The sequence below is a fragment of the Podarcis vaucheri genome (assembly GCF_965113315.1).
Source record: "Podarcis vaucheri genome assembly, chromosome: 4".
Taxonomy (NCBI): domain Eukaryota; kingdom Metazoa; phylum Chordata; class Lepidosauria; order Squamata; family Lacertidae; genus Podarcis; species Podarcis vaucheri.
The window spans coordinates 71,014,355-71,033,814 of NC_138762.1; the positions used below are offsets into that span (position 1 = coordinate 71,014,355).

The following is a 19,460-nucleotide window of genomic DNA, read 5'->3' on the forward strand; positions in this document are numbered from 1 at the left end:
CCAAAATTCTTACTTACATTCTACGGAACTTAGTACTTACATTCTAAGGAAATGTCTCATATCATTTTTACTTCGCTTTCCTCTCATTATAAAGAACTCTCAAGTGCAGGCAGCAAAATCGAGAAATGAGGCCACACCCTAATGAACCCCCCCCCCCCCGCACCCATATTGTTTTACTGGAAAATGACAGTCTTATTTAAAACATTTTTAATTATTATTTTTACTTACAAATAATGTGATGCTTAATATCTCTTGGGGTACATTTGACCACAAAGCCAGATTGAGGCAGGATTTTTTTTCATGCTGATTTTCACAATTTCTTCTATTAAAAATATTACTTTTATTATGCTGTTATTCTAATAAATAAATTTGTGTAATACATTATTTATTCCTATGTTTTTTGTCACTTTGTGGGAAAGTAAAATCTTATGCTTTATCAGTTAGGTACATCCAAAACATGCATTGCACAAAATTACGCACCAACCATTCATCAATCATTATCAAATGTTTATTCACCCGTTTGATCTGACATAATCTCATTTCCATGTATCAAAAATCATGTAATGTACTGCATTGGCATAAATTAAATACACTTTTCCTGATCAATCTCAAAATTAAGTCAACCGTGCTCAGTGACAACACAATTTTTGATCCTCAGAATCAATTAAATAACAAGGGAGTTGGATCAATATATTATTGAGTCCTTCCAGTAATTATTGAGCTCTGCTGTGCAATAATATACAGACAGAAAAATAACACTAGTTGATAATTGTGGAAATATTTGCTTAGCCAGCAAATAGTCATTGACCAACATGGCTAATGTTGACAATCTTTAAATCACTTTTATCTGCATGTAAAAATAAGGGCAGTGAGAGCACAGGCCAGTCACATGTCATTACAGACTTCCATTCTTGGCCTGTGACCGGGTGGGGGGATTCCCCAAATAATAAGTCCTTTGACACACAAGGCTCTGGATTGTTAAGAAGCTGGATTTTTTTTTAATGCTTTCATCTGTCTCTGGGTAATTTGATTAGACACATATTATCAACTGATAGATTAACTTCAACTGGATTTTTCTCCGCATAACTCTCCACTGTGAATTCCCCCCCCCCCCTGAATGAAATTCGTGGGCAGAAAACTTCATAGTGGCACTATATCAAGCAAACATGTTTGATTTCTGTATCCAATGACAGAATTAGTATTTGACAATGTTTGGCAATTGATGCGCCTAGATACCAAGGGTCTTAATGTACTGTTATCTGACCATGTGATAATATAGCACTGTGGTTTTCAGATTCTCAGGGAACGTTTTCTACCTTGTACTGTCTGACAAAAAAAGCATTGCATATTTGCCACACAACTTAGATACATTACAAAAGCTTCTAGGCCAGATTTAGGGGATTCAGGAGTTCATCAGCCCCCAACAATCCTTTGTAGTGTGCAATTCGTAAAAGATGAGCAGTGGTTGGTTGGCCAGCTATCTACCAGGAGAGCCCATCTGTTATTATTGATCTTCAGGTTCCCCTTATACCCTTCCTTACCTGCAAAACAGGATTGAAAACCACTTGATGGCTGCAATCATATTTAACATTTGACAGCCTTTGAATGCAGCAGCATTTTTAATCTTACAGGGTTAACTATGAGATAATGTTCAATGGTAATTTGTATTTAACAGTTGTCCATTTACAAATCATATTTGACATTTCTCAGTGTCAAAAAAGCCAAAAAATCTCTGGTATTTATATTCAACTTCTGAAGATAAGAAATTTCAGACTTGAAAATGTCAAACTATTATGAATGGCATAAGTGAAAGGGAAAAAGGCAAATTAAAAATACTTACAAATATTAATTTCACTTGGTGGATGCAGATTTTTTAAATAAGGTCTCATCATCTGCAAAAAAGGGACGATCTTTGTGCTTAAAGATGGAAAATGTTATTTGCTTCTAGATACAATTTATTTTCTTACTCCCTAACGTATAAAGTAGATTACACGTACATCCCGAATTAAAATTTATTTTCCTCCCTATATTTCAAGGAAAGGAGACCTGTACAGAGGATAAATAGTTCTCAATAGCCAGACCAAAAATTACAGATAAAGTCAGAGAGGAAGTAGATCATTTGACTCTCTATTCAAAATTTAGTTGCTGAGTAGTAAAAATACAAGAATTCCAAAATAAAGTGGCATTAATTTGTGTTCCCTTTTTAAGATGCTGCATTTTATTACTATTAATAATTTTGTGCAAGCCACTTTATTATTTTATTTTTAAAAGAGCAACCCATAAATGAAATGAAATAATATTTATGCACACCTGGTATAACATGAGGCAATTTCAACAGTTAATATATATTAACCAAGAGACGTAAAATGTATCTACATAAAAATGTACACCTCTTTGTTAATAAGCATGTACCAAATTCTTCTGTGTGGACCTCTTGCGAGTACATGCAAGTTTTACCTGCACATGTAAACTAGCAAATAGACATTTCAGTGAGTCCTTTTCTCTTGTGTTTGGAATTCAGAAATGCAAAACTATGTTCTGAGAAAGAGCTGCTCTGAAACAGGTAAAGATGCCTCCCAAAGTTACAGAGAAAAACAATCTTGCGGCCCGTGCACACCCTTAATACTCAAATAAATAGTGTTATGGTGCTTGTAGTAATTTAATTGTGAGCTAGAAAACTGAGATTTTTCAAGCGACCCACATCATCGCCACTGCCTTGACTATTATATCATACCTCACTCTTGCAAGCTATACTTTGAAACAATGTGCTTATCAGATCGACCTGAGCATCAGATTTTCTCTTCCTATACTTAATGTCTGGGGCTGTTCCACAATATGATATTATTTAATTATCCGTATTTGGTTCAGAACAATCGGTTTGGCTTTTGGAAAACTTAACTTTGTGTGTGTGTGTTTTTCTACAATTTATGGCCCATGGCTAGCTTGGCTACCTAATAAAGGCTTGGACTTCAGTTTTAAAATGGTTGCATTGTGGTTTGCCCAGGCAGTCGCATTAAAATATGAAGATAGCTAGGTCACGTGTCCTCAACCCACGTTTGCAGGTCCATTTGTCTGCTGTGGAAAGGGATAATTTTCAGAGGAGTTAGGTATTCCCACCCCCCACCCCCATAATGGTGTGTCACACTTGGGAAAATTATTACTATCTTTGGGTGCCATTTTTGTACCACCCCACTCCCAAGCTGATGAAAAACTATGGACTGACCACTTTGGCCCGAGTCTTGTTTCATACTTCTAGAGCATGGTTCTTGTGACTGCCATGCACTGATGTTTCTTAAATGCCACCTCCATGCTGTTACAAGCAATTTAATCTCCACGTCATGAACACTGCAGTAAGGTAATTGTTAGGCATAGCCCACAGCATACCCACAAATGCAGTAGATGCTGTATAAATGCATTGTTCAACCATCCATAAACAACTTAAACCAAAGTACTCATTTATGTTGATGAAATTACAGGCCAAGGAGTCCACATTTACCAATTTGCAAAGCTGTCCTGTAGTGTCTCTACTTCCCCAAGTTTGTGGAGTTCTGAAAGACATTTTGGTATCTCACATTCTTCTAGTACAAGGCTATCCAACAATGGTGATCTTCTGGTGTCATAGACTACAACTCCCATCATCCCTTAGCACTGGCTGTGCTGGCTGGAGCTGATGGGAGTCATAATCCAGCAACATCTGAAAGGCACCGTTTTGCTACCTCTGTTCCAGTAGTAAACAATATCAGCCAAAGAAGCCATAATAAAACGAGAATTGAATATCACAAAACATTTTTCTACCTTTCTTTGAAGAGATAAAACTTTCCCTATGACTCTTGTGCCCAAGAAGATGCAGAGATTATCTTTGCTGTAACAAACATCCCAGGTGTCAGAACCTTCAAGTCTGCGAAAAGAACTTCCAACTGGAGGAAGAAGAAATTAGCTAGAACTGGTACAGAAGTGCATTCATTATACAGAAAACATGGTTTACAAAGTATTTTACACTGCAAAAAATTACTGTGGCATAAACCCAAAAATGATGCAATATTTGCATAGAGAAGTAATAAATATTAACAAATTTGCTGTGCATTAGGAAGGATAAAAAAAATCCTATTGATAAAAATACTGAAGCTCATTTCCAATTATCTTTCATGACCGAGTGATGTGCCTATGGTTCAACTATTACATGTCATGAGCCTGAAAAAAACTCTGATAAAATCTCCAGGACATAGTCAATTGCAGATTTTACCACTGTGGAAACAGTGGCCCAGTTTGCATGGTTTAGCATTACATAAATAAACTCATGCACTCTCCTCTCTTCCTCCTGCATAGCCAAGATGAGGGCTTGGGCAGTGTTTAGTTCTGCTTACATTAAAGTCCTTGCTTGCAGTTGCATATGAATCAGAGGTCATGGTTTGTTTTTTTCAAAAGCAACTTCTGGTTCATGTAAAAGCCAGGTTGCTTTAAAACTGACCAAAGTTACTTGTAAATCATGATCTTTGGTTCATGCAAACTGGGATTCTGTAAGAGAAGCATCACCCAAGTCATATTCTTGCTCATTCCAGCCTGCACATGCAGTGTTAAACCAAAGTTTAGCATTACATGCAAATGCAGTCAATGAGAAGAAATATTCACCATGTAAAAATGACAGTCAGAAGTCACATCATGGCAATTTCATCACCTCAAAAATGAATGTGAGAATTTAGGTTGGATAAAACTTAGTAAACGAAGCCTGTTTTACAATGCTGAAAGTCAACTGAAGCACAGCTTTAAATCTACTTTGTCTATCTACAAAAATAGGCAAAAGCAATACATTTCTTCATAAAATTATACATTTCCTGAAAATACTTTAGCATAATCCATTAACAAATAAGTGCTAAACTTAGGAGAGAAAAACACGTCTAGCACACAGTTGTTTTGAACACAACGTTTTTGCATTTGTCTTAATACTGTATTTATAAATATGCTTGCTATTTTTCTACATCACCCTATCGAGTTGGTGGCATTCCTCCATGCTTCCCATTCCTTGTCAAAACAAACCATTTCACACCTATGCATGCACCAACCAAGCAGTTATAAGTACCTTGGTTGCTACTTATATGTAATTCTGTAGGATCAAACCTCTTGGTGACTTCCTCCCCACCCTCCCCTCCCACAAACTATATCACAGCACTCACATTTTGACTCAAGGCTGATCACGGAGTAGAGTTTCTCTCCCCCCTATCAGAGTTTATGTGCAAAGGGGACAGGGAAAACAACTAGGTAATGATGGCTCCTGAGGAAACTACCATGGAAGGGAAGAATTGGAAACTCACCATGGGAATAAACGTTCCCATGACAAGAGTAGCATTTAGCCCAAGCCCATCTGCAGGTGCATAGCATTCCCAAACTCTAACGTTGCATTCACTCCCCCCGTCAGCATTTTCCTTTGGTTCTGCCCTGGATATGATTCCATCTTATTTAAATCTCATTTTAACAAAACAAAACAAAACAAAAATGAAGTACTGTACAAAATCCACATCTATTAGTCCAGTAAAATTCCCTTGAAAGCCTGTCCTCTGGGATCAGCCTAGTTAAACATGATGGATTCAGGGTCCTGATTAGCCATTTGAGCCATATGCCTTAACACGTCCTTTTTTGTTATGATGCCCAGAAGCCTCCTAGAGAAGAAGAGAAGGAAAGAAACAGAAAAGGTCATTAATCATGAGTCTGTCTCATCTGCTTCTCACATTCTGCTGCAGGCAGAACTTCACTACAAAGAAACAGAGCAATTTTTAAAAACCAGAAAATTGGAATATTAAAAATTTTTGGTTCCCACTAATGAATACACAGATTGTTCAAGAAAACTCACAATGCAATACAATACAATACAATACAATACAATACAATACAATACAATACAATACAATACAATACAAAATACACATAACCATACTTTTACTTTGGGTTTTTCCCACCACCACATTTAGCAAAATGATAAATCTGCCGTACTTCCTCTAGCTGCATTCCTGAATGTATGCTAAGTAAGGCTGATCCTTGGGCAAGTAAGAACTTATGCCACTTGACATCATCTCTCAAACCTCTTTCTGGAATAGTTTCTGGCCTGTAGGCCACAGCAAGCTGATCTCAGCCCAAGCCAGACCACAAGGAGATGGATGCATACAAGAATCTCAAATGACTTGCAGCCTAAGGCCTTTGAACTGTGACCTGAACCAAGTATCGTTGGGCATCTTAAATGAAAGATTTCTTGAAGGCAACTGGATTTTATCCCCCACAACCCCCTGAAAAAAACTGATGCAATCTCTCAAGGATTATTCCATTTCACTATTCGTACACAACCACATATGAGTGTATTCATGTTTCAGCTGTAGGCTGCCATGTCAGTTGCAGAAATGTAAACAGCACAATAGCTTGTAGGCAATAACAAAACAGTAGAATCATTCCATAGAATCATTCAGAAACTTACTCCAACAGGAAAAATATTTTAAATCAATGTTGATTTATAAACAGTTTACTGCTGGAAATAGTATTTCCTTGTAGGTTAACTGCCAAATTTCAAACGTAGATCAAATTGTCAATTTTTAGACAACCTACCAATAATCGACAAAGGAAAGTTAAAGATTTCTACCTTTCTATTCAAGAAGGCAGGGGGAAATGTAATAAGAAATATCTCCCCCACCAATATTGTGACTTGGATACAACTGTCAGCTTTCATACACAATGTCTGGGAAATGGCTCTCCAAAAAAATTTACAGTGCCTTATTTAACAGGATACGGCAATAATAGCTCTCTGAATTTACTGACACATTTGGTCATATGCACACCATATATTTAAAGCACATTTATAGCAATTTAGCACTGGGAATTTTCCCCAAAGGATCCTGGGAACTGCAGTTTTTTGGGGTGGATGGGTGCGTTTTAAATTTTGAGAGTATTTGACTTCCCCACCTGTCTGGAAAGCAGACAACAGTTTGGTTCTTGATAAGTGAAGTTGACACACTAGCAGTTTTAAGGCAAAAATCCAGTGAATTCCTCAAGAACCAGAGTTTCCACTGTATCAGAAAAGTATGAGCTGTTGGGTTTAGAAGTCACTCTTCAATACCACCTTGCCTTCTACTTCAACTGTGAAATGAGCACTCAAAGCACCCAACCTTGAAAATGTTCTTTATAGCCAGGTACATCAGTTGTTCCACCACTGAAGCTTGGCCTGTGTCGTGACTTCAGACTGTTTAGAATCCAATTTGAGCTTCTGAGGGACATACTCTGCATTCCTCGCAAGGTCACGGTTTCACTCGAGTTAGCTTCTGTCTCTTATTTTTAATTCCTCACCTTCCTGTAGGCTCCTAAGTCATGTGCACTTTCCGTTCGTGGAAAAACAAACCTCCGCTGCTTAATTCCCTTCATTTGTCATTCAGTTCAGGATTTTCATAAGCACTTTAGGCGCAGTTAAATCTAGCTAGAAGCTCAACACACAAGCAAAACATTTGCTAACAATGACATTCTGCTGGCACTCCTCCCCAGCAGCAAAATATTTGGCAGTCATGCTGTCTATAGCCACAGTTTAATTACATGCATTATGAATGCTGCTCTCGTTAGGAGAGAGAGGGGTACACAACTATGAGCTTAAAGGAAAAATATTTTCAAAGTGATAAAGAATCTTTGGTAACCTGTCAGGCCCAAATTTGTATATTACCAGCACCTGCCCTTGCCTGTTCTCCCTTCCAAGAACATGCAAGTGGAAACCTCCATGCTAATACCTGTTCACTTAGAAGGCCCCACTTAAAATGTTTTATCTCAGTCAAATAAAGAAAAATGGAAGTTGCATTGGCACAGGAGTCCCAGTTCACGTTATCAGAAGTCTGTGGTGCAAAAGCTGGGATGTCCACCCATTTCTCTATCTCACAAGGGCTGCCAATGCTGAAAATATTATAGACTGGAAGGTCTCTTGCACTCTGAATCTGGTTCTAACACCACTGGCTCCCAATATGTTTCTGAGTACAATTCAAAGTGTTGGTGCTGACCTTTAAAGCCCTAAACAGCCTCGGCCAAGTATACCTGAAGGAGTGTCTCCACCCCCATCGTTAAGCCCAGACACAGAGGTCCAGCTTCGAAGGCCTTCTGGCATTTCCCTCCCTGCAAGAAGTGAGGTTACAGGGAACCAGGTAGAGGGCCTTCTCAGTAGTGGCGCCTGCCCTGTGGAACGCCCTCCCAGCAGATGTCAAGGCAATAAACAACTATCTGACTTTAAGAAGACATCTGAGGGCAGACGTGTTTAGGGAATTTTTTAATGTTTGATGTTTTATTGTGTTTTTAATATTCTGTTGGGATTCATCCAGAGTGGCTGGGGAGGTCCAGCTAGATGGGCGGGGTATAAGTAATTTATCATTATCATCATCATCATCATCATTATGTTCACCTTCCATACGGATTAATTAACTGTTCCATAATTATTATTTTTTACGAAGTATCATTGTATTACAATTATAGCAGGTCACAGGTTGTTCTTGTTTTCATTCCCAAATAAATGTCTTCACCTCTGCATCCCTCCATATCCCCAACCTTTGTTTCTAGAAGTAGGTTCGGAAACAAGTGACATTTGTTTCAGACAGTTGCTCCTGATTTTCCTTCAGCTTCGTAGCCTGAAGACTCACCCAGGCCATCCATAATTTTTCAGAAACAAACAATAGTTTTCTAGTCATAAATAGTAGTGATCAAGCAAGGTTGTCTAAAGTAGTTTTCTACTACATTATATTTATGTGGACAGCCTACGAAAATCTAACGTATCCAATGAGTAGAGCAAAATAGCTCCAACTTATTATGCCAGCATCTTAGCTACAGACCCTTTTTTGCCTGCTCAGTTACATATATCCAGCCACTTACCCACTGCGTGTGACAAGACACTGCCTGAGTCCAAGCTTCCGGAAAATGTCTACCACTGTTTCCATGGGCGTGTGGTCTGTGACAGTAAAGGGGCTCAGATTGAGAATACGCCGGAGCTTCAGAGGGTGAGGGCTGTTTGCCGGCACTTCCGGGGGCTCTTCAGTGAAATAGATAATGGAATTGCTGACTACACCATCCTGCCGCTGCCTTGCGTTTTCTGCGTAACAGATAGATAAGGGAAAATACACTTAAAATGAATGCAACATCCATTCTCACTTCCAGGTTTGGGCAGACCATTGTTTGCCATGATGTTCAAACTGAGCAAATGGTAGTTCTAAAAAAGAACTGAAAACCCATTTCAAACTATGGCTTCCTGTTCTAGTTTAGAGACAAACTATATCCCCCAATTTAGGTAAAACAGCAATCTAAAGTTTACCTGAACAAGGAAGTAAGGCGACGGGGAGGAATCAGAATGCATGGAGGTTGGGTCTGTTTAAATCATGACTCTTTAATACTGATTTTTTAAAAGTGTACAGGACCTAAAGTGATTACTTAGGTGTGCCTGAGTTAGTTTAATGGCCTACATTGTGGCAACAGTCCTTATTTGACTTTCAAAAATAGTTCTCTTAAACCAGTCTTGTCCAAAGTCCGATTTGGGGCCTAATCCCGCCCACCGGTCGTTTTAATCTGGGGTAAAAATCATTTTTAAAAACTCAACAACTTCAAAACTTCAATCCTAAAAAAAAAGGTCAATAACTTCACTTCATCAAATGAAGCCCTCTTTGAAAAAAGTTTGGACACCACAGTCTTAAACAAATGGCATCCGTAAGTACCTATATTGCAGTATATATTATATACTATATATTCTAATAATGGCTACTACTATAGTCTTCCCACTCTAATGTTTGCATAGAAATCCTCTGAACAATTATTGCGGAAGGATGCACTGAGAGGCTAATGCCCTTTACCCTCTCTCTCTCCTTTCCCTTCTATTTCCTGTGTGCATGCTGAAAGCTCAAGGACACGGAAAGCCATCTAAAAATATCCTGTGTTCAAACACAAATCCTAACTAGAGCCAACAATTTTTCCTCTTGATTGATTTGAGTTGCGGCTGATCTTAAGAAGGGGCCTTTATTACAAGTATGTGTTTGTATCTATACACACTTCTTTCCCATCAATCATGGAGCACAAATGTGACTCTAACTTTTGAACTCCAGAAGCGCAGGTTTTCCATTGCAATTCAGTTGCATTTTGTTAAAGGACCCCTGGACAGTTAAGTACAGTCCAAGGCGACTATGGGGTACAACGCTCATCACTTTCAGGCCAAGTGAGCCGGCGTTTGTTCACAGACAGCTTTCCAGGTCAACTGGCAGCAGGACTAAACCATTTCTGGTGCACAGAAACACCGTTTGCCTCCTGTAGCATCAATGGGCTTAAAACTGCCAAATCTAAAGCTTTGTCATCTTCCAATTTATTGCAGTTCACATAAACATTAACTTTTGTACTGTCTTTTTATGATACCCTTTATTGAAACTGCAATGTGCTTCCTGTCACCTACACCAATTCCACCCCCCCCCCTTGCACATACATTTCCCAAAGCTCAAATATAATCTTGTCAAAACCAGTTTATCAGACTTAAAACTTGGATAAGGTATGGGCCTGAAGAGGGAAAGAGAGGTAGAGAGAAATGAAGCATATATAAACTCTCTTCAAACAGTATATCCCTGTAATGCAACTTTTGCCAATCTTTTCTGATGGGAGTTGCAGTTTAAAACACTGGAAGGACACTAGACTGGCAAAGTACAGAAGTAATAAAAGAGGGAAAACTATGCTATGATGCTAATCCTGAAGGAATCGATAGGTTGTACCCAACATCCTCTATCCACTAGCACAATGACTCTTGTGCTAGCCGATGGATGAGTTGCGGAATGAGAAATCCAACGCAACAATTGTCCTAGCAGAAACTCATAGTGAAAGAGATTGCGCAATTTACTGCGCAATGGCATTAAAAGCAATTTGATTATGCATTCTCCTGCAAAACACATTTGCCGCTGCATTGGATACAACCCCAACTATACTCTTTAAAGCAGAGCTTCAAAAGGAGGCATAAGTCCTACTCAGGCATTCAACGCGTACATGATTCCAACGGCATGACGGTGGAGCAGGAATGCTCTCAATGGCTCTGTCGCCTCCGTCACTTTCCACGCGTTGGTAAGGAGCCTGCTCTGCAAGGAGTGAAGGCAGCAGGGCCAGGCAACAGCGGCCTCCACGCTCTCCCTACCTAGTGAATCACTGAGATGACATGCCAAGCTCAGGTCTTTTGAGACCTGATCCCTCATCCCTACACAGCCCTCTTACTCCTCTCCTCTGTTCTTCTTCTATGTCATCTATAACAGTAAGCATATCTCTAGACAATACAGACTCGTTACTTACTTATGGCAAGAATCAACTCCCGCCTCTGTGCAAAGCCTATAAGGCGTTCAGAGTCTTTAGAAACCACCACTGGAAAGCCGTTGTAGTCCGTCTCCTTGATTAACGTCTCCACATCTTCCACCGTCATGCTGTCTTGGGTCAGGACGGAGAGAGGCGGCTCTCCACGCCTAGGCCTCATGACATCAGTGGCCAGTGTTCTGTGGGTGAACTCATCCTTCACATCCAGAAACGGATAGCCGTTCAAATGTATGTGTGCCTCGTAGATCCCTTCTTTGCCAAAGGCATCAGCTACCCATTTGCTAGTGACAGCTGCAGCCATCAAGGGTACTATGTACTCCAATCCTCCTGTTAACTCAAACATGATCACGACAAGAGAGACTGTCATTCTGGTGACTCCGCCTGTCAAAAGAGTGAGAGGACCTTTGGTAATGGAAATGATTTGCAACATACATGGGTATCATTAGCAGTATACCAGGATAATCTACGAATCCTAAATCAGAAGCACTGTTGATTTTTTTAATATAAAGTTTATTTTTAAAAAAACAACCCAGGCATGAAAGAGGTTAAAACTATTTTCCATAAAGTAGCATTGCATCAGTAAATACATCCATGAATGTATTTCTTAACACTTAAAAAAAGATCCCAGCAATGAATCCCCGTTGTGGGGATTCGAACCACCAACTTTCTGATTGGCAAGCCCAAGAAGCTCGGTGGTTTAGATCCCAGTGCCATCCATGTCCCTACTTAAATACCACATTAAATACAACCAAGAGAAAAGTCACATATTGTACCTAAACAAGCTGCAGCTCCCACCATGGCGTAAAGTCCTGGGGTCACACAGTCAGCTCCTGGCCTGCACCAGTTCCGGAAGATGATCCAGTCATGGTGATGGTAGGCCAACTGCTCCACTCCGATCCCAACTATTCTTCCAGCAATAGCTCCCACAGCCATACTAGGTATGAAGAGTCCTGAAGGGATCTCAAATAACATAAGCAGAAGTGAAAAGTCCGATTCTCGAAAGGTCAACTTGACTGCATACCATGAAGACGATTTTAAAGTACAATAAATAACTTGCGAAAGCATCTCACGCCAAATTTTAATCCACAATCTGTCTGTGGATAAGTTTGTTATATACCACACTTAAAAAGGATACCTAAGCAGATGGGTAGCAATGTAAGCTTTCAAAATGAGAGTCTACTTCTTCACATGCGGCAAAATATAAATCCAGCCACAAGGGAGGGTCACATCACATCGACAAGGCAATGTTACCAGAATGACAAGGGAAACCAGCCACACTTTACCAGCTCCCTCTGACATAAATGATACATACAGATCTTAATTTTGCTCAACAGCACTGAGAGGGCCACAGGTAGGGGCACCTTCCTTGTGGAACGCCCTCCCTTCAGATGTCAAGGAGATAAAGAATTATACAACTTTCAGAACTCATCTGAAGGCAGCCCTGTATCGGGAGGTTTTTAATGCTTGGTGTTTTTATTATGTTTTTAGATATGCTGTAATCCGCCCAGAGTGGCTGGGGAAACCCAGTCAGTTGGGCAGGGTTTAAATAATAAAAATTATTATTATCACAGCCCTTGGGTTTTAAGCTTTTTCTTTCTTAGTCTTTTATGATACCCGTATATGACTGGATGTATCCAACTTCGAGAGTAGTGCCTAAGATTGCCGTAAAAGCATTTCAGCTTTGCCTAATTTCATTTATGAATTTATTCCAAGTTTAGCTATTTTACATTTTCTTTTCTTTTTGTCATACAGCTCAAAACATGCATGCCTTTCCCCCTTCCTCCTCCTCGTCAGAATCTGATAACGATTCAGGCATAGTGAGCAAGAAAAGAATTATGTCTGTTTAAAACTTCTGAAAATGAGCCCCTGTCATTTTGGCATACTTTACAACTTTATTACCGCCCTTTTCTGTATAATTTAGATTGGATTTGAATTACACGTCAAATGCAGCATAAAAATGTTTAACAAGGAGCCTGGCTTTTCACAGGTGAAATCAGGCGGTTCATTCCTGCATCCCTGCTTGTCAAGAGCTTTGTGAATTATGCCTTTCCTTGCCTGGCGTGCAATCAAGTCACCAGTCAGAATAGCAGGCAGAAGGTGAAATGAAAACATCAGTCACTCCACTTGCTCGCTCCATCCTGGCAAGATATACATTGCATATTTCATAATAAAGCTATTTCTCAAGCCAAGGCAAGTGTTTGTGCGTGTGTAATGAAATTGTTTAGCATCAAAGTCTGAATCCCAGTACCATCTTATTAAAGTCCAGTTAGTACTACAGAGATGAAGTGAGAGAAGTTGTTGAATTCAACAAGGTTTGCTGCCCTGTAAGCAGGGTAGGATTTGCAGCCTTAGAAGTCTTCAGTGCGTAGGCTGACAATGTTAGTCTTCCTGAGGACACGGTGGGAGAAAAAACAAAATCTGAATCGGATTTCTCCTTTCACATTTCCTGTGAAATGCAATGTACAAAGTGGGAACTAGCACACTTCCCATGAAATAAGATGTCCCTGTACAGTGGTACCTCAGTTACGAACTTAATTAGTTATGGAGGTCCATTTGTAACCTGAAACCGTTCTTAATATGAGGCACGCTTTCGCTAATGCCGCGCCGGCGCGTGACTTCCGCTGGCATCCTGGGGCAAAGTTTGCAACCAGGAGCATCTACGTCCGGGTTAGTGGAGCTCTTAACCTGAAGCATTCGTAAGGAGGACAGTACGTAACATGAGGTTCCACTGTATTTGGAGCAAGCACAGATCATGAACTCAGATTTCGTGCGAGCTTATTCTCCATGCCAGAATTACAAAATTAGGGGAAATTATTTTAATTCTACTTCGCTTCCCTCTGCTTCCTTGTAATATGTGAAACCATTTTAATTAGCAGCAGTAAAGGACTAAGTTATGAGGCACCTTAGTAACTGACAAGGGCCAAGCAGCTGGACCTCTTTCCTAGATGGGACGATATACTGCAACATTTTGTTGCAGCGCCCACACATATACAACAACAACCTTACCATTATTAATAAAGGTGACTAACAACAAATTAACAGAGCATTTATTAATTATTATTATTATTATTATTATTATTTTATAACCCACCCTTTAACACATAGGTTCTGAGGTTGGTATACAACATTACATTAAGATACCACATAGCAGTATAAACCATAAAATATCTAAACTGAGAAGCCATTGTGTGTTTCTTGATGCTGAATGTTAAGTTCAGCATACAAGTATACGGCATGCAAGCTTTTGCTGACATAGAAATAGCTAGCTCACTCTAAGTTATGTTCCCAAAGCTAATTTAACCTTTTCATGCTACACGACATGCATATCTTTTCCAACAGTTAAGCTCATATTGAATTCCCAATCTTTTGTGCGTGGAAGTTTTCATCTGTAAAAATTCCTCACCACACCTAACCAGAAAAACACGAGGTCTTAATTCAGTATTAAAATAAAGGTGATTTTTACAAATAAAGAAAACAATAAAAAACGAGCAGAGGAGAACATATAGCATGTTTTAGTTTAATAAGGTCCATTTCCAGTTCACGGCCGTGGAATGATTTTTTTGAAATTATACCAGAAAAGTATAGAATGGAAAAATTACTTCAGAAAAGATTCTCCCCCATGTAGTGTTTTTGAGGGTGAAGACTGGATCTGGGGCTCTGACATTCTTACTTTGGGTCTAGGTCTGGTGGGCCAGAACAAAAACAGAGAGAGGCAACTATGCTGAGCCAAACAACCATACTACGCAACTGGTTTTTGTGTAGCACCTTAAAGACCAACTAAGTTAGTTCTTGGTATGAGCTTTCGTGTGCATGCACACTTCTTCAGAAGAAGTGTGCATGCACACGAAAGCTCATACCAAGAACTAACTTAGTTGGTCTTTAAGGTGCTACTGGAAAGAATTTTTTTATTTTGACTATGGCAGACCAACACGGCTACCTATCTACTACTGGTTTTTGTGTGTTCTTCAAGTTATGTCTAATACTTGCCCTGCAAACCTATCCAAGCTAATATGTGAGTTTTGTTTGAAAGCAAGCTCGTGGGATGCACACAAAATGAACTCTTAACAACACACACACACACAAATTGGAAGGTCTTGGCACAAGAATCCACAATCGGTCAAATCAAAAAGTTGCCACAATCAGATCATAAAGGGACCTCATGTGCTGTCAGCAGTTTAGGCATTCAGAACAACTCTGTCCAATTGCACATTCTCCCCAGCCTTTGGACACCGTCCAAAACAAAATTAAAATACTTCCAGTGTAGTTTTTGCCAATGGCATGACAAGTTGATTAGGCTGCCATTTAACATTGGTCAGCTAATGCAACAACTTTACTTCCTGTCAGCAGCCCATAAGTTCTTATTTCAATCCAGGGATTTCAGAAAAGCTTAAGGAGTCTAGAGAAGGGGGAAGCTGAGCCTTGCCAGAATGCTGCCATGTCAAAAATTCCTTCGACACAAGAAATGGGGAGGTGCCAAGTTGCTCATGTTACACTATTTGTGAATTGGGTTTATACAGTTTATCCCCTTGCATCAGTTAAGGGATGCACAAGAGATGGGGGGGGGGGTATGTATGTCTCCATGTGCCTCCAGAGGGAAGAACGTCTTACACTTGACATCCAATTGATTTGACTACCCAGAATGCAATGGTTTCTAAGCTCTATTCTCTGAACTAGAATGAACTGTGCAAAAGAAAACAATGGTTTCAAAGTGAACATGCAGCATCTTAGTGCACACTGCCAAAACAGTGGAGGCTTCGCTCCTGCACTGCTGCGATGGTCTGTCTTATCATTACAGTCATACCTCGGGTTAAATATGCTTTGAGTTGAGCGCGTTCGAGATGCGCTCCTCAGCAACCCGGAAGTAATGGAGCGCATTACTTCTGGGTTTCGCCACTTACGCATGCGCAGACGCTAAAAATGACGTCACGCGCATGCGCAGACGCGCCATCACTAGTTACGTTTACCTCTAGATGAGAACGAGGCTCCGGAACAGATCCCGTTCATATCTAGAGGTACCACTGTACATCTAAACCACTTTAAAAAATAAAAATAAAAATTGGAGACCAGATTGCCACAAAATTGACACAGACACTGCAACTTACCTTCATACCAAAGGTAAATATTGTGATGATGATTTTAAAAACCAGAGCCAGGGCAAGTTGCCACATAGCCATGTACACTCCAATCCCAGCCGGTCTGTCAGGAATATCATCCACAGGCCTCGTCATATTGGGGTCGTTTATGTAGTCGCAGAGCTGAGAGGACTCCAGAGCGCCGCAGTCATTGAACAGTTCTGAGATGAGCTCGCTGGTGCTCCTGCGAGTGTACGGATTGGGGAAAGCAATGATGGCAGTGATGGCCGTCACCACGATGACCTCTAAGACCGGGTACTTTCCAAGCTTGGTGGTTTTGCGTCTCCTGCACCAGGCGATGTTGCATCGGATGAAAAGCGTCCCCCACAAACCTCCAAAAACTCCCAGCAGAATGAAGGGGAAAAGTTCAGCCATGTACCAAGGCGTGTGATACTCCACATAAAACAGAACCAGGCGGCTGTTTCCGAATGGATTGATGGATCTCAGGGTAAAAGCGGCAACAAGGGCAGCAAAAAAGGATCTCCAGAGAGTCTTCAGCGGAAAATAATAACTCACCTGAGAGAAAATAGAATCAATCAATAACAACCAGAGTGTTTCCCATTGGAATTCAGCATTAAGTTACACAGTGCATTTTAAAACATGCCCATATCCATTGCTTTCAAAGGTACAGTCGTTCCTTGGAAGTCGAACGGAATCCATTTCGGAAGTCCGTTCAACTTTCAAAACCAAAACACGGCTTCTGATTGGCTGCAGAAAGCTCCTGCAGCCAATTGGAAGCCGCAGAAGCCCCATCGGACGCTCAGCTTCCAAAAATAGTTTGCAAACCGGAACAGTCGCTTCTGGGTTTGCAATGTTCGGGAGCCAAAACGTTTGGGAACTAAACTGTTCGACTTCCAAGGGACAACTGTATTCCCCTGAGATTTGTGAGGGAAAGGGTGCACTTTCTGTGTCACACAAATCTTTAAAAAGATCCCACCCATCCCCACTCAGACTCTGGGAGAGGACAACAGAAAAACTGTGCTGTATTAATTTTGCGATATCCATGTATATTTATGCAAATACATTGCAGAGGGGAATCAGCTCTTTCCCAGACTTTGGGATGGTGCTGGAGAAAGGAAAGGGAGCCAGCAGTGGCAGCTGCACCAGAGTAGCAGTGGCAGCCTAGGTGAAGGGACCCCTGACCGTTAGGCCCAGTCGTGGACGACTCTGGGGTTGTGGCGCTCATTTCACTTTACTGGCCGAGGGAGCCGGCGTACAGCTTCCAGGTCATGTGGCCAGCATGACTAAGCCGCTTCTGGCGAACCAGAGCAGCGCACGGAAACACCATTTACCTTCCCACCGAAGCGGTACCTATTTATCTACTTGCACTTTGATGTGCTTTTGAACTGCTGGGTTGGCAGGAGCAGGACTGAACAACAGGAGCTCACCCCATCGCAGGGATTCGAACCGCTGACCTTCTGATCGGCAAGCCCTAGGCTCTGTGGTTTAGACCACAGCACCTACCCATCTGCTAAATAGGGAACTGGGAGGGTCACTACTCACAAGTTTCTGAGAGTTTTTTAGCAGACCGCTAGTCCCCTCACAGAGCTATTAATTCCTTGAGCACTTTAACAACCAACCAATCCCCTTTCCTAGCAAATTATGAGAATTGTAGCTCCGTGCAAGGAATAAGGTCCTCCTTACAACTCACTGCACCCTTAACAAGCCACAGTTCCCAGGTTTCTTTGGTCTGGTACGGATGTGGCCTGAGTGTGGCCTGCACAGAATCTTCAGGAAACCTGTGGTTTTCTGCATAGCCCAAGTTGCTTCTTACCTCTTCTAGGCTAAAAAGGACACCACCGATTGGTGCTCCAAAGGCAACAGAGACACCGGCAGCAGCGGCAGCTGAAAGCACCTAAGCACGGAAATAATGACACACACGCAAGTTAAAGAGTCTGTGGAAAATACACATAAGTTTACGAGGTGAGGGGAGGAAATGGCAAAGCCCGGCGTTACCTCTCGTCTCTTTCCCTCGTTCTTGCTGTACTTGGAGAAGAGGCTGCTGAAAAAGTTGCCACAGCAACAAGCCACGTGCACCAGCGGCCCTTCTTTGCCAAGGCTGAGTCCGGAAGACACCACCAGAACCAAGGTTACTGTTTTGATTAAGAGGGTCCATTTGCCCAGGTAGCCCCTTATAATGAAACCACTCAAGATGGTCTTTATCTGGAAGGCAGGAAGAACAAAAGTGGTTGGTAGCTTTAGATTTTGTGAAGCTGATGTTGTTGTTTTTAAGACTTGTGAAAGCTAAGTCTCTAAAAATACAAATCAGATGCTACTTTAACGCCAAAAGGCTTCTTCATTTTCACTCCCGGTTCCATCTCCTTTAGCAGATTCCCCCACGTCTTTTTCAAACCTTCACTCTAAACCACCCTCAAGCACTGGAAATTAGGAAATTACTCCCACCCCCCGTTTTGAAATGCCTGTCAATCCAGAATGAAAGCAAAAAAATCTTACCTCTGGAATTCCAGAGCCGCAGGCGTAGGGAGCAAAAACACGGACAAGGGAGACAGCCAGGAAAGCAAACAATAGAGCCCACAAAATGTAAAGAAAATAATTTAGAATGTAAGCGCTTGCACCCTAGAGGGAGGAAAGAGGGAGAGAAAGAAACCAAGAACAAACAACTGTTAAACCAATCCAACAAGTACTGTGTTTCTGCTAGTTGCTATATAAATAAGAGACGCTTTGGGGCTAGGTTTCTTCCCTGAATTTAATGACAGGGCTATTGCAGCAAAGAAAGCCCACCACTTATGCAAGGTTACATTCTGGGGATCACGCCTGAAGCCAAAATCACATATAGTCAAAACACACTAGGTGCAATGGCAGGTGGGATTGCCAAAGAATGCACGCCTCCTTTTTATCTATCTATCTATCTATCTATCTATCTATCTATCTATCTATCTATCTATCTATTTGCCAAGCACATAAAACTGAATGTGTGCAAGTTAAATGCACATAAGTTGAGGGCTTACTGTATTTATTACATTGTCACCGATCTCCTCCAAA

At 40.9% G+C, this 19,460-nt stretch overlaps 1 protein-coding gene across 1 annotated transcript in view; it reads right to left on the bottom strand.

Moving 5' to 3' along the window:
• Window positions 1–490: 490 nt before the first annotated feature.
• Window positions 491–19,460, bottom strand: part of CLCN4 (chloride voltage-gated channel 4) — a 35,141-nt gene continuing 16,171 nt past the window's right edge. The window contains exons 5-12 of the mRNA XM_082221076.1: window positions 18,912–19,034; window positions 18,414–18,620; window positions 18,232–18,312; window positions 16,428–16,973; window positions 12,099–12,285; window positions 11,308–11,706; window positions 8,875–9,091; window positions 491–5,654 (exon numbers count right to left, since the gene is read on the bottom strand). Of these exons, the coding sequence (XP_082077202.1) occupies window positions 5,564–5,654; window positions 8,875–9,091; window positions 11,308–11,706; window positions 12,099–12,285; window positions 16,428–16,973; window positions 18,232–18,312; window positions 18,414–18,620; window positions 18,912–19,034 (1,851 nt within the window). The 3' untranslated portion in view covers window positions 491–5,563. The remainder of the gene's footprint in view (window positions 5,655–8,874; window positions 9,092–11,307; window positions 11,707–12,098; window positions 12,286–16,427; window positions 16,974–18,231; window positions 18,313–18,413; window positions 18,621–18,911; window positions 19,035–19,460) is intronic.